Raw genomic sequence first — 13,984 nt, forward strand, 5'->3', positions numbered from 1 at the left:
GAGAATTGTGAGAGATGAGAGATTTGAGAGGAGAGAGATGAGAGAATGGGAGAGATGTGAAAGGAGAGAGATGAGAGATATGAGAAGAGAGATGAGAGAATTATGAGAGAGATCAGAGAATTACGAGAGAATTGGGAGAGATTTGAGATGAGAGAATTATGAGAGAGATGAGAGAATTAGAAGAGATGTGAGAGAAGAGAATTATGAGAGAATTGGGAGAGATTTGAGATGAGAGAATTATGAGAGAGATGAGAGAATTAGAAGAGATGAGAGAATTAGAAGAGATGTGAGAGAAGAGAATTATGAGAGAATTGGGAGAGATTTGAGATGAGAGAATTATGAGAGAGATGAGAGAATTAGAAGAGATGTGAGAAGAGAATTATGAGAGAATTGGGAGACATTCAAAAGAAGAGAGATTAGAGAATTGGGAGAGATTTGAGAGGAGAGTAGAGAACTGGGAGATAGAGAATTGTGAGAGATTTGAGACGAGAAAATCAGAAGAGATGTGAGAGGAGAGAATTGGGAGAGATTTGAGTTTGTGAAAGGAAACTTGGTGCTTTGTGGAAGTGATGTGAGTTTATTATACACCTGAGCTGATGGGAAGTTGAGGCGGTGAGGAGTTGACAGGGAAGAGAGCATTAGAGAAATCTCTCTCTCTCTCCTTCTCTTTCTCTCTTCACACGCACACAGCGGAGTTTCCACCCTGTTTCCTCTCACACCGCATCCAGGTAAGTGAATAAAGGCTTTATAACCCTTATTGGATGTACAGCTCGATTCAGGGGAAACCGTGAAACCCGGGACTTCTCTCGCTTCAGCGTTTAACCTCGGACAGAATAGTAAGCTAGGTGGCTAATTCCCCAACCTGACATTTTGAGTGTTTAGTTTGGACTTAACGCCTGAAAGGACGTGCAGGAAACACGTCTAGAGACCCGATTAAAGCCTAAGCTACTTTTCTACACCCGTGAAAACAACAAGAGGATTTTCACAGCGTCCATCTGTCAGTCGATAAACTAGCTGGCTAAAACTAGCTAGCCGAGTCTTAGACATATCGGCCTACTCCGAAAGGCCTTAAGATGTTAAATAGTTTAACATAAAGACCTCCAGGATAACAAAAACAGTAAGCTTTACTTTTCTCTCTCGCGTCTAATAACAATATATTTACCATTTATTTATTCTGGAGATTTTTTCTGAAACCTTTTAGCTTGTTAGTTAGCGTCTTAGGACCACAGGCCGTTTCCTTCTGCCGAGAAACTTTTTTTGCTTTCTCTTTCTCTCTCTCGCTTTTATTAGACTTTATACAATCCGAAAGCGGTTTTTAATTCGGGTATTTGTCTCGTAAAAGGAAAGAAAATCCGTCTGAGTTGTTAAAGAGCTTTATTTCTTATTCATTTAGAGAAATACTGATATGTTTGAGAAGATTCGCGTGGGACATTTTGGGTACAGACTCCATAACCATCCACACACATTCATTTAACTTCTTATTAATATTAATAAATCTGGTTAATTTGAGGGTCGAATTGGTTTTTATAATCCATTATAAACATTTTGACACCCTCTCAGTTTTGTTTTAAAGGATAAACCTTTTATTATTAATATTTGAGTCCACAAATGTGTCTACCAATTTCAGTATATATACATATATATTGTGCATTACATCCTCAGTGTCTAAGTGGAAACCTGTGATTTTAATATATGATGTAATTATTTCCTGTATCTAATTACAGGATATAATCCAATACGTCTATCATGTCCTGATACGACTGTATCAGGTATGGCAGGTTTCCAGTGTTGAAATCAACCAGAAATATACAACCAACCGGTCATGATTGATGAAATACACTTTCAGTAGGCTTTTATAGGATATTGATTAAAATAGAATGTTGAGGATGATTTAGTGGCGTGGTCTGCAAATTCAGGTCACGTGAAGATGTGTGACCGATAGGAGACCGATGCATCAAAGCATGACATCTTCAGTCATGTTGGAGCGTTTTGTTGTACAGGTATAACATTATGACCACCTGTCTAATGATGTGTTGGTCCGAAAACTGATCCATCGAGCATTAACAGCATGAACATCTTCAGCAGTTTGAGCTACAGGAGTTCGTCTGTTGGATCGGACCAATGAGCCGTGATCCTGTCGCCGGTTCACCACTGTTCCTTCCTTGAGCACTTTCTGATAGATTCTGACCACTGCAGACCAAGAACATCTCACAAGAGCTGCAGTTTTGGAGATGCTCTGACCCAGACGTCTAGACGGCACAATTTGTCAAACTCTCAAATCCTTACGCTCGCCCATTTTTCCCGCTTCAAACACGTCAACTTGTTTGCTTGCTGCCTAAAATCACTTCGTACCAGGTATCCATAGAAATGTTCCCCCCTGAAGGTGTACTGTGACTGCAGGTTTTGTGGGATGAATGGCGTACTTTTTTCTTCCCTGTATTTCACAGGGAAACCGGATGATCTTGTGCATCTGTGTGTTCATGAATGCCAAAGAGGGCAGCTTGCACTTTCATCAGGGTGTGTAATGCTGCCCTGAGGAGCAGCAGGTCGAAAAAAGATGTGTTTGACAGGCTGTTTGTCTCAGAGGTTGTATGTTACTCTTTATTCTCCTTGCATGTACAAGTGACCAGTAATCCTGTCCCTTTCTTCCTTTTTGGTTCTGCCTGAATCGTCTCGATGCCCTAACTCTGGATGGAGATCTCTTTAATTGGTGATCGCTTTGTGTAGCTGAGCCGTTCCTCATGACCAGTCTAAAGACCAATGAAGATACTGAGCAACTTCAGAACTATGAGGATAAATTTGGATTGTAATTAATATAAAAAAGTGTACTAAAATGGTCACAGTCACCACTGGCTGGCACAGAAACTTATAGGCACTAACATAAATTACAAGTTTATAACCTATAAATCTCTGGTACGCTTCTTTGAGGCAGAGTCCATTGCTAATTGAATTGCAACGGAATTGAATTTGATAATGTCCGTAGCTCTTGGAGGATGGGAAACTTTGCGTAAACACGTTTTTAAAGCAAAAAAACGCCAATATGAGAATGGTGTATGGTTTTGCAAAACTCTCCAGTGGCGAGCTGAAATGATGTTTGCAAAACGAAGGTCATAATTTAAGTAGTTTGAGGATGTTCCTCATATATTCTGATAAGGAGGTGATAAATAACCTGTACACTTAAACCAGAGTCAATACAGCGAGCGGTTGTTGAGGCATCGGCACTCGAATAATATCTGGAGGTGAAGAGGAGGATCGATTTGTGCATTGTCGCAGATAATTTGTATCTGTGTACATTGTGTTATGTTTTCCTTAAACAGCGTGTCATCATTTACTGATATTCACGCTGTTCAGGCTCAATTAAAAGCGCTATTGGAATGCAGAACTGCATCAAGATAAATTCAAATGAATTGAAGTGTCATGAGGTCGCACCCTTTCTCTGGTGAGTCAGATGTGACTGTAGGAATAGGCAAATGATCAGGTTTCAACAAGTTGTGTACACGTATGTTAGGGCTGTGCCTTCACGTTCATTGCAAAATATTTCTGACCAACTTTGAGCAAATACCCAACAGTAATTATGAAGGTGTTGATTAACGTTCTGTACCAGCACAACCTGACACTAGTGGTGTTCTGCAAGTAGTAACTTTTTAATATGGGCTTATTTTCATATAATAATTATTTTCATATCATCTTTTTGTTTAAAGCGCATTCATGGAAGGAGTCTACAGATTCGATGCTTTGTAACAGTAGGGACAGAGGAGTTTGTCTAATATAAGCACACTGCAATGTTTTTTTCTCTAACATTTTCTTTTCCTTCCCGCAGGTTGAACCTGCGACCTGCTTATAGGACGAGAAACGGAGGGGAAGAAAAGAATCCGTTCCGGAAATGCTCATAAACTCCATTCATTTCTGTTTCCCATAAAACAAAGAAGGGCCTGATGGGTTGCCAAATGGAGTTAAAATGCTTTTGGACTCACACGGGTGCCATGACGTACACACCCGCCCCTGTAGAAAGGCACACATGCGAGGGGGCCGTGTGTGTACATACAGCCATCTGAAGGACTCCAGACCTCAGCATCTTCACATGGATACGGAAATACTCGAGTGTTCACAATATTTCTGCAGAAGAGACCATTTTTTCCCCCTGGGATGAGTTAAGTTCAGAAGAATGAGTTGTCATTTAGGCCAGAAGACCACAAGAGTGCCGGTTTTGTTCTTGATCTTCATAATTACGATCTTTTATTAGACGGACCATCCCAGCGGGCGCTGGGGCTCCTGCTGAGACTGTGGCAGAGTTTTCATTCCATTGTTTCCTTTTCAGTTTGACTCATTATTTCCCTTCACCCCTCCATTGTTTAATATACTTTTGTTTAACATTTTTTATTTTCTTGTTTAGTTTTTTTTTGGAGAGGGTGCCTTTATTTTTGACTCACGCATTCACTGAACACTTGAGTGCTTTGAAACGTTTACCTTGTTCTTAAGGAAAAGTACTGTAAGTCAGGTAACTGGGCTTCCTGCATCAGTGACTGCTTTGTTTGCTGCTGTTTCTCTTCATCCTCTCCGTCTACAATCGCCGAAACACAGAAGCGGTTTGCACTAAATGAGCTTTCAATTGATTTTATTTTTATTTTTTTTAAGCGTTCTCCTTTCTGCTAAATCGTGTCATATTCAAGCCATATAAATTTATATTTTTTGGACAGAACTATAGATCTATTTTATCACAGTTCAATCATATAATCGTATTTTTATGCATAAGCACACACCTGCACTGTGTCCATCAGAGTGTTCATGAACATTTTTTGGTTCATGTGCACCTTGAATTTTAAGGCTTTTTTTTTTTTTTTTACATTTCGTTGTATAATTTATAATGACCATATTTAATTGTTTTTATTATTCTCCATCAACGGTTACTACGGAAGTAATTTTTTACAATGATAACGCTTTAATCCTGTAGCTCGGCGAGCGGACGACGAGCGCTAGTTTTTCCGTTCCCCGACCCGTCCGCTTTTAGCCTTCGGTTTTCTCCCCAATGCCTGCCGGTCTCAGTGTGGGTGGGGCTCTCGGAGACCCCTCCCCTTCGCACCGCTTTCGTCCCAGTCGCTATGTGCCTGTATCAGCGGCGACTGTTTTCCTTGTTGGGGCTACAACGCTTTTCCTATGCTTCACGTAAGTTGCGGTTTTATGCTCATCTGATTTGTAAATGACTTGCAGGGGAAAAAAGTATGACTGTATTGACACCGCTCTTTTTCTTCCTCTCTCTGTGTAGTGGTCCTTGGCTGGCCGAGCGTTTCTCTTCTTCCATTCCTGTCTGCATCGCCGTGGTCTTCCTCTTCACTCTGGCCAACTTTTGCATGGCTACGTTTATGGACCCAGGCATCTTCCCTAGAGGTACAAACTCGCGCTGATAAAGCGTGAACGATCTGTAGGAATTAAAGCAATAGAAACTATTAAATATAGGAAAATGATTGATGGCATGGCGTAGTCCATCCTGATGGGATTCTGAGGTACTGCTACCTCCCTAAAATGTTGATTCCTCTTTCCATCAGTGTTATTTAAAAGGTTTCATGTGGAGCATCACCAAGTTGTTGCTAGAGAATCGATATTTCATTAGAACCAGCACATCCAGTCGTTTTATTTATTTATTTATTTATTTATTTATTTATTTATGTTCTCCTTTCTGCCAAATCTTGTCCCATTCAAGCCATATACATTTCTATATAGCATAAGTAACACCCTCCCACCCATCATTTTTCAAGTCTCGAAACTTTCCCTTTAAATTACCGGGATAAAAAAAAAACTAGGAATTACCAAGAATAAACTGAGAGTTTACAAAATTGTCTATAAAAGGGAACTTAAAAGTAGTGAAAAAAATTTTGCAGGATAATCTTGGTTAAAACAACCTCCATAACATAATACACATAATTTCTTGAATCCTGCACACATAATATTGTAAAAAAGATTCCATCTTGGTGTGTATTTACGTAAATTACAGAAATTTGTTTAAAACTTCCCTGTACTATGTGTAAACTATTGTGTAACAAAATTACTAACAATTAAATCAAAGTCAAAAATGGCATTCTTTAAAATCAGTTTGCATGCAGCTTATGACCAAACTAATGTATACAGTCACGTTTGTATATGATAGTTTTATATCAATTCCCAGAAATTCCTGGCAAGTTTCCAACAAATATTTTCCAAAATCCCCCCCTTAACTGTAATACATCTTTTAACAGCTGTTTGCAGATCATTTATGTCTGTTTCTGTCATGCAGCGGAGGAAGATGAAGATAAGGAGGATGACTTCCGGGCTCCTCTTTATAAGACGGTGGAGGTGAGGTGTATTCAGGTGCGCATGAAATGGTGTTCCACGTGCCGCTTTTACAGACCCCCCCGATGCTCGCACTGCTCCGTGTGTGACAACTGCGTCGAGGTAAACACCCTTTCACTCTGTTCTGCCCCGCACTTCATGTCCTTTCCTTGCACATCTGTTTAACATCTGTCTCTTCCGAATTTAGGAGTTTGACCACCACTGTCCATGGGTGAATAACTGCATAGGAAGGCGGAACTACCGTTATTTCTTCCTGTTCCTTTTATCCCTCACTATACACATAATGAGTGTGTTTGGATTCAGTCTGCTGTACATCCTCTATCACACCGAAGAGCTGGATGAAGTGCATTCTGGAGTTACGTATCCTTTTAACTCAAGGCATCAGTTTGTCTTTTCTCAGCTTCCACGTGGAGCTCAACTTCCTCAAAGCTAAACCAGACTAGTGTGCAAACATGTGCTACCCAAAAATTAAATCAGCTCTGATACCTTCAAAGGAAAAGATCCCTTGCCTCAGAAACCTGTGAGTCATCTTGCCTCACAGTATGTGTGTGTTGAATACCATGTGGGTTTGGTTGTGAAATGTCATTGGTTCAAGACAAATCAAACACCTTTGCATTTAAATTTACATCTATGGCATTTGGGAGATGTCCTTTTTCATAGCTACTTACAGCTGAGCAGATGAGGGTTAAGGACCTTGCTCAAGGGCCCAGCAATCCAGAGAACAATGCCTAGAGCAACCACCTTTGAGAGGAAAGTGTCTCAAAAGAGAACCCATCCTCTACTGGGTAATTTGCATGAACTCTGATGCAAGAAATTGGTCGCAAATTCATTCAAATCCCTGTGATCTGAGCTCGCATATTCCATTAGGTAACCTTCTCCTCACGCTCTCCGACACACAAACAAGCTACAAACACACTATGTACTTCCTGTACAGTCTTTATCAGCACTTTTTTCTGAAATGTTGCAGAGGAAGTAGGTTTCTATATGAACAGCCAGTCGAGCATTATGAAATAAGTCCTTAACACAGGCTTCAGCATGGCAGTGATGTGTGTCGCAGGTCTTTTCTTTGTCCCAGTGGCAGGACTCACTGGATTCCACATTGTCCTGGTATCCAGAGGAAGAACAACAAATGAACAGGTGTGTGTCTGCATGCCTATGAGGCAGTATAGGAATCTAGCATACCTCGGGTATAGAAAAGTGTTTAATTTGTGTTTCTTTTTCTTTTCAGGTTACGGGGAAGTTCAGAGGGGGCGTCAACCCGTTTACACACGGATGTTGTAAAAACGTGTCTCATGTGCTCTGTAGCTCACAAGCGCCAAGGTCTACACTATTTAAAAATCTGTGTGTGTGTTTTTATCTTAGATAGTACCAGCATTATACTGATTTTGTGTGTGTGTGTGTGTGTGTGTGTGTGGGTGTGTGTGTATACAGGTACATAGGGAGGCTGAGGCAGACCCAGACACTTCAGGTCCAACCTCCATTTCTGCGGCCTCAACTTTCAGAAGCACAGCTCTCTGCTAAAGTGCTGGACAATGGGATCCAGCAGGTATACGTACACACACACACACACACACAAGTAAACGCAAACACACGTGTTGCTTATACACTTATATTGGAATGCCGTTTTTATATTGGTGAAATACACCTTGTACTTTTTATAGCCAAGTTTATATTTACATTTCAACATTTTTACAAAATTTTTGTGGAAAACACAGTTGTAGATTGATAAAACATTGCAGGTCTTTTTCCAGTTCTAAGTTTCCTACTTTTGGTCTGCAGTACATTCTGGTTTTAGCTGGAACAAATAAAACCCTATGGGATCTTCTGGTGTTGTGCATTCCGAGCTGGTGGTACTGGGATTTTAACTCAGGACCTTCTGATCAAAAGTGCAACACTGCACTTCCCCTTCTCAAGCTGAGCTGATCTGATCTTCACAGTTTAGACCTTTCTATCAGCTTAAATTATTCTGGCTGCTCTGTCTGCAGAATAGCCGCTCTAGATGATATTTTGGCTTGTTTTCGTTGTACAACTTTAAAAAGACGTATGTTTTTGCGTGAGCGTGTAAATTAGTAGTTGAAGTTTTGAAGTTTGAAGTTGTAAATTAGTAGTTGAAGTTTTAACGATGTGCGATTTGACATTATCGAGTATATTGCAAAACCCAAACACTTAGAGTGCACGCATACATCACGTGATGAAGTCTGGATAAACGAAGATAAACTGACCGTCCACTCAGCAAAAAATAAATAAATCTGCATAAGCTGACCGTTATCGATAAAATCCAAAAAGATATTGAGTTTTTTTTTTTTTGATTTGTTAATATCACACCTAATGATGAGCATTTTGTTATACATGCATAAATAAAATTGTGTGTGTGTGTGTGTGTGTGTGTGTGTGTTCTAGTCTAAGAGCAGTCTGGAGGCCATGGAAAGTCAGTCTACAGACATTGAGCCGCCACCACCTCCTAAACCAGATCATCGATTCCAAGGGCTGCATCACACACACAATGAAGGTCTGTACCTCAGCCTGACCTATCCAGTCTAGATCCTTATAAAATAATATAAAATGTCATGATTTGTGTTGATTCTTCAACCATCCTCTTGATGGTTTCAATATCTTCCAATCAGAGAGCAGTCTTTTGACTGAAGCTCCACCCACACCGGCATTATATAAATATCGACCGTCCTATAGCAGTCCGGGGAAAAAACACACGTATTCCACGCACAAGGTAGGAAAGCGTGCAGATGCATGCACACACACATTTAAGGGTTAAGATCAGACTCTTCACTCTGGATGTTTTTGCAATCTTTAAATGCACAAATTCTGTCTGTATTTATCTTTGTGTTACCTCCTAATGACTGTGTAGAAAGCGATTAGCGAGTAAATTGTCACTGAGTGTGTTTGCTGCTGCGTGTGTGCTGCTGTGTGTATGGCGTGTGTTGTGTTGTTTTGCACTGTGGTTATATTCGCCTCATATTGTGCCAGTTCTTGGGAACCTCTCAATCTTCAGGGTTGTCTTCTGCTTGTCTTCTCCTGCCCCTTTGGTTAAATATGATGTGAAATAAAAAAAAACATAAATAGCTGAAACGCAGATGTTTGAATTGGATGGATGCAGAATAGTCAAATGTTTTTGTTTCATGAACTCAAACATTATGAACAAAACAAAAACACAACACTTGCACAAGATGGCTGTTAAGCCGTATCATACACTATATGGACACAAGTAATAGGACACATGACTTTCCCAAACTTATTGCAAAACTGAAGGAACACAATTGTATAGGGTGTCTTTGGATGCAGTAGCATAAAATGTTTGTCCCACTTGAACTAGGATACTCAAACCTGCTTCAGCATGACAATGCACCTGTGCACAAAGCCAGCTCCATAAAGATATGCTTTAATATATTGGAGAGGAAGATCTCCTGCTATAAAGCTCTGACCTCAACCTACACCAGTACCTGACTTTACTAACAGCCTTGTGGCTGAATAAACACAAATCTCCACAAACGCACTCGAAACTGTTTGGCATTGGTTTCTGTTTCACATCATCTTTAAACCTCCCCTTGGTTTTGCTGCTGCTGTTTGGACCCTTTGGTACACTGTCTCCCTCTGTGTGTCTTTCTCTCAGATGAATCGGGGGGACAGTGTGACAGAGTCGCCCTCCGTCCCCCTGTCAACCGGGCACGCCAGCTATCGCTCGGAGCCTAGTCTTTCGGGCCGGGGGATTTCTGGGTGGCGACCAGGAGGGGGAGGGGAGGGAGGCAGAGCAGGCTCGGGGGGAACGGGTGGGCCGTCTGCTCTCGGAGGGCGGTCTTATCCTTCCTTCACCGACACAATCCTTCACTCAGCGGTGGCCTCGTGCTCCTCCAGCATCCGCTCTGCTCAGACGACCCACAATGCACTCGGGCCACTGCTGTCTGAAGGCACGACTTCTACCAGCTATAAAAGCTTGGCCAATCAGACACGGAACGGCAGCCTGTCCTATGACAGCCTGCTGACGCCTTCGGAGAGTCCGGAGTTTGAATCGGCAGCTCCTGAGTTGTCCCCACCCAGGCCGGCTCCCCCACGCTCGCTCGGTTCTACTCCCGCGGCGCCACCCCTCATGGGTTACACCTCACCGTACTTGTCTGCTCAGCAGAGGGAGGGCTCTCTCCAGGCCTGTCCTGCCCCCCTAAGACCCTCCCCCAACAGACCTTTCCTGCGCCCCACGAGCCCACCCCCTTCCCGAGCTCCGCCCCTGTCTCCTCGTGCTCGCTCTTTGGGTTCGCCGCCTCCTGGTCCCACCCCAGGAAGCAATCCTATGGGCAAATCATTGTCCTACGCAGGTGGAGCGGAGTTACGGCAATGCCCAAATAACACAGGCGGTGGGACTTCCACATCAAAGTGAGTAACGCTCACAGACAATGCAGTTTCCCCTCTTTTTCCGTCCCGTCCCTCAACACACGCATTGTCTCACTTTTAAAAATGGAAAAGTATTGTTTCACTGCTGAGGTTTGGTTCTGTGTTTTTTTGGGTTTATATATTTCTATCTCTCACTCACGCTTTCTCTATTTAATCACTAACTTTCTTACCACATATTATTTCCACTCTCCTGCTGCCTCTTCTTCGTTTGCCTGTGTGTCTGCCATGTTCTTGTTCCACCATTTCCCTTTTTCCTCCTTTATTTTTTATCTGCCTGCTCTTCCTCTACTGTCTCTTCCTCACTTCTCCTGCCTTGTGACCATTAAGGATGACACTATCTCTGTGCTAAGGTTTGTCTCATTTTGTTCATTTTGTTTGTCACTATAAATGTGTGTTGCTGGTTTTGTGCATTGTGTCTGTCTGTCTGTGTGTGTGTGTGTGTGTGTGTGTGTGTGTGTGTGTGTGTGTGTGTGTGTGTTTATGATAAAACATGCATGCTTTAATCTCACTTTGCATGTATCTATATATAGAACATCACACAAAGATAAAGATGTATAACAATTTTTTGGAGCAATACACCTAAAAAATAACAAATAACAGCAGAAAGGCCGCACTGCAGATCGGATTTGCATTTTACCTTGTCGGCGAATCAAATTAAATCGCTAAATCGCGAGCGAGCTCTAAGTGCAACATCGATGCACTGAAAAACAATTTTTTTTTAATTACAGAATTAATTTAGAACAGAATATACCTTATCCAATACATTGTTCAATAGAGGTCAACTGATCTATAGCTAGGTTTGATCTACTTGCCGATAACCAATTAATCGCCCCGTAGTTTTTAAAATGGATACTGGATAAAAAAAAAAAACACAAGTAGTGAACTTTATTCCACAGTTAAAAAAAATTACTAAATCATGAAAATGGGCTAAAGAAATTTTTTTATATATTAATTAATAAATATTATTATATATTTAATACATTATAAATAATAAATCAAACGGCATGTTAAAACAAACAGCATGTTGTGTCAGTGACATGCCTCTAGAGGCCGCTCTCGTAACGACAGCGGACCGGAAGCCGGGAAAACGAACAATATGGATTTTTGCTGAAAGTTTCAGCAATCAAGTATCGGTGCCGATACATTGGTCAACCTCTTTTGTTAAATATTTAAATCCCTGCCGCCAAGATGCTCCTGTGTCAGTTACGGATCGTGGAAAGTGAAACTTAAATCTGACAAAGGGTGTATATTAACTTATCAGGAGAAAAACCTATTAGAAGGTTCTATGTGAAATCAGACATTGAGCACCTCCATATCACCAAAATCGCATGATCCTCGTTTCATAACACCTCTGTGAAGATTCGACTGTGAGATTGGTAGTCGGAATCAGGCTCCTCGTATCGAAGCATCAAATCTTCCACTATTCCACTATCATTTTAGTTTTATATTGAAACACTAGAAAATGTGGAAAAGTCCAAGAGGTGTGAATACTTATTGAAAGCACTGTTGCTAATTATCATGAAACATTTTTTTTTTTTAAACTTATTTTCTTTCCTCATGTCTCTGTCTTTTTTTTTTTTCGTTCAACCAACCAGCTCTAGGCAGAGACTAACCAATCCCAGCAGCCACATGCACAAACCTGGCGGTGGCGTAAAGAAAGTGAGCGGTGTCGGAGGAACAACATATGAGATTTCAGTATGAGGTTTTTTATTTTACTGTTTTTTTTTTTATAAACGACGCACAGGATTCACTCTCGTCTTCTGCTGCGAGGACGAACGGAAAGCAGATCATCCGTGTAAGCCAAAAAAAAATTACAAAGACTCAAAAAAAACTCATCATTGATCCAGGAGGAAGAAATGCAAAAAAAAAAAAAAAAAAGTGGATAAGTGTCTGGCTCAAGTTTCTTATTCGTGATGAATCTCCGTGATTTAAAAAAAAATATTTAAAATCCAAAAAAGCCGATTTGTCCAGACTTTGCTGTTTGAACGATTACTCAGACTCCAATGGAACTCAAAATCACAAGCGGTTTTCCCTGCATACTCTGGACTATCATTTGACTTGTATTTTTTACGTTTCTTTTTTTTTCTTTATATTATTTTATACAGGTACTGATACAGTATATTGTAAGATTTATTAAATATGTTTGATAGGAATGCCAACAATAGTAGCACATAGGCACAGCATTTGAGTTTGTTTGTTTGTTGGATATAATAGACGGCTGCATCAGCCAGTCAGAACCGGAGCTGGAGTTCACAGCCAAAGAGACAAGTGTAGTCAGGGACCTGCTTTTTGACAGACAGCACACTTGGCAAATAGGAGCGAGTGCAACATCTGAATCATTACAGCACAATAAAAACAATCTGGATGCTGTACGCATTTTTGTGAAAGACGACGGCTCCTTTCTCTTTTATTCATCAATCAGGAAGGAAGCATTTCAATCATTGGCCAGACGAGAGTGCTCTGGTCCTGTGTTAATACATGCTGGATGCACTGTTTGTATGCCACTGAGACAGGAGAACCGTTCATGTTCTTGTTTTAATTTTATTGGTCCAGAGCTGGATTATGAAGTGTTTTCTGACCATACTCACTTTGAAGTTTGCATTGGTGTGTGTGTGTGTGTGTGTGTGTGTGTGTGTGTGTGTGTTGAATGCGTATGAGAAAACGGCAGAGAAAGAATTTTTGATGTCTCAAACTACTCTACTAGAGCACATTCCAGCTGTGAACCTCTTCAGAGACCCTGCTAAGAAAAGTGTGTGTGTGTGTGTGTGAGCGAGTGAGGGACGTAAAGAGAATATGTAAGTAACACGTTTAAAGCTTTGAGGTCCAAGGACCTGTGACTGGTCAGCGCAACATAAAAGAGCTTATGCATTGACACACACGAGTATTTTTTTGTATTTTTACTGATAGCTTTTTGTCATTTCCACCACGGCCTTACGAAGCCTTTTAACTAATTTACCTGCACGCATTAACAGGACGATGATTAAAGGTGAAGGTTGGTTATTTTGTTTGCTTGTTTTTTTTTTTTCTACCTGTCTGTATTACTGTAATGCAGATATCACTGGGTCACATGAGCCAACACATTTCCATCAGAACAATAAATAATATTGCAACACCGAAATGATAGTTTCATTTATTGGAAAGTCTGAGTGTATAAATATGAATGTAACCAAAAGATTTCCGTCTCTCGTATGTTTAAAGGGCCGTCCCGTTCCGAAGTGTTTTTTTTGCCTTTTACACTACAGTAGTTTACTGTTCACCATTT

At 40.9% G+C, this 13,984-nt stretch overlaps 1 protein-coding gene across 3 annotated transcripts; it reads left to right on the forward strand.

Annotated features, from left to right (window-relative positions):
- Window positions 1-505: 505 nt before the first annotated feature.
- On the forward strand, window positions 506-13,840 carry zdhhc5b (zinc finger DHHC-type palmitoyltransferase 5b). Of its 3 annotated transcripts, none has more exons than XM_046849806.1 (12): window positions 506-728; window positions 3,821-5,163; window positions 5,264-5,385; window positions 6,269-6,426; window positions 6,512-6,684; window positions 7,359-7,461; window positions 7,553-7,644; window positions 7,756-7,870; window positions 8,725-8,833; window positions 8,949-9,049; window positions 9,950-10,704; window positions 12,318-13,840. In XM_046849806.1, exons 2-12 carry the CDS (start codon window positions 5,027-5,029, stop codon window positions 12,421-12,423), a joined length of 1,971 nt encoding a protein of 656 aa, XP_046705762.1. In that variant the 5' UTR covers window positions 506-728; window positions 3,821-5,026; the 3' UTR covers window positions 12,424-13,840. The 3 variants fall into 3 exon arrangements, with proteins under 3 accessions (XP_046705762.1, XP_046705764.1, XP_046705763.1); XM_046849808.1 differs by lacking the exon at window positions 506-728 and adding an exon at window positions 790-836; XM_046849807.1 differs by lacking the exon at window positions 506-728 and adding an exon at window positions 854-1,117.
- Window positions 13,841-13,984: the final 144 nt, after the last annotated feature.

The sequence above is a fragment of the Silurus meridionalis genome, chromosome 5, assembly GCF_014805685.1.
Source record: "Silurus meridionalis isolate SWU-2019-XX chromosome 5, ASM1480568v1, whole genome shotgun sequence".
Taxonomy (NCBI): domain Eukaryota; kingdom Metazoa; phylum Chordata; class Actinopteri; order Siluriformes; family Siluridae; genus Silurus; species Silurus meridionalis.

What these genes read in the sequence shown, in the direction of transcription:
- zdhhc5b (XM_046849806.1), top strand. Translation starts at nt 5,027, where the DNA reads ATGCCTGCCGGTCTCAGTGTGGGTGGGGCTCTCGGAGACCCCTCCCCT. An exon ending in TGTAGCTCACAAGCGCCAAG is followed by an intron (nt 7,645 to 7,755) that starts GTCTACACTATT and finishes GTGTGTATACAG; the next exon opens with GTACATAGGGAGGCTGAGGC. An exon ending in GGTGGGACTTCCACATCAAA is followed by an intron (nt 10,705 to 12,317) that starts GTGAGTAACGCT and finishes TCAACCAACCAG; the next exon opens with CTCTAGGCAGAGACTAACCA.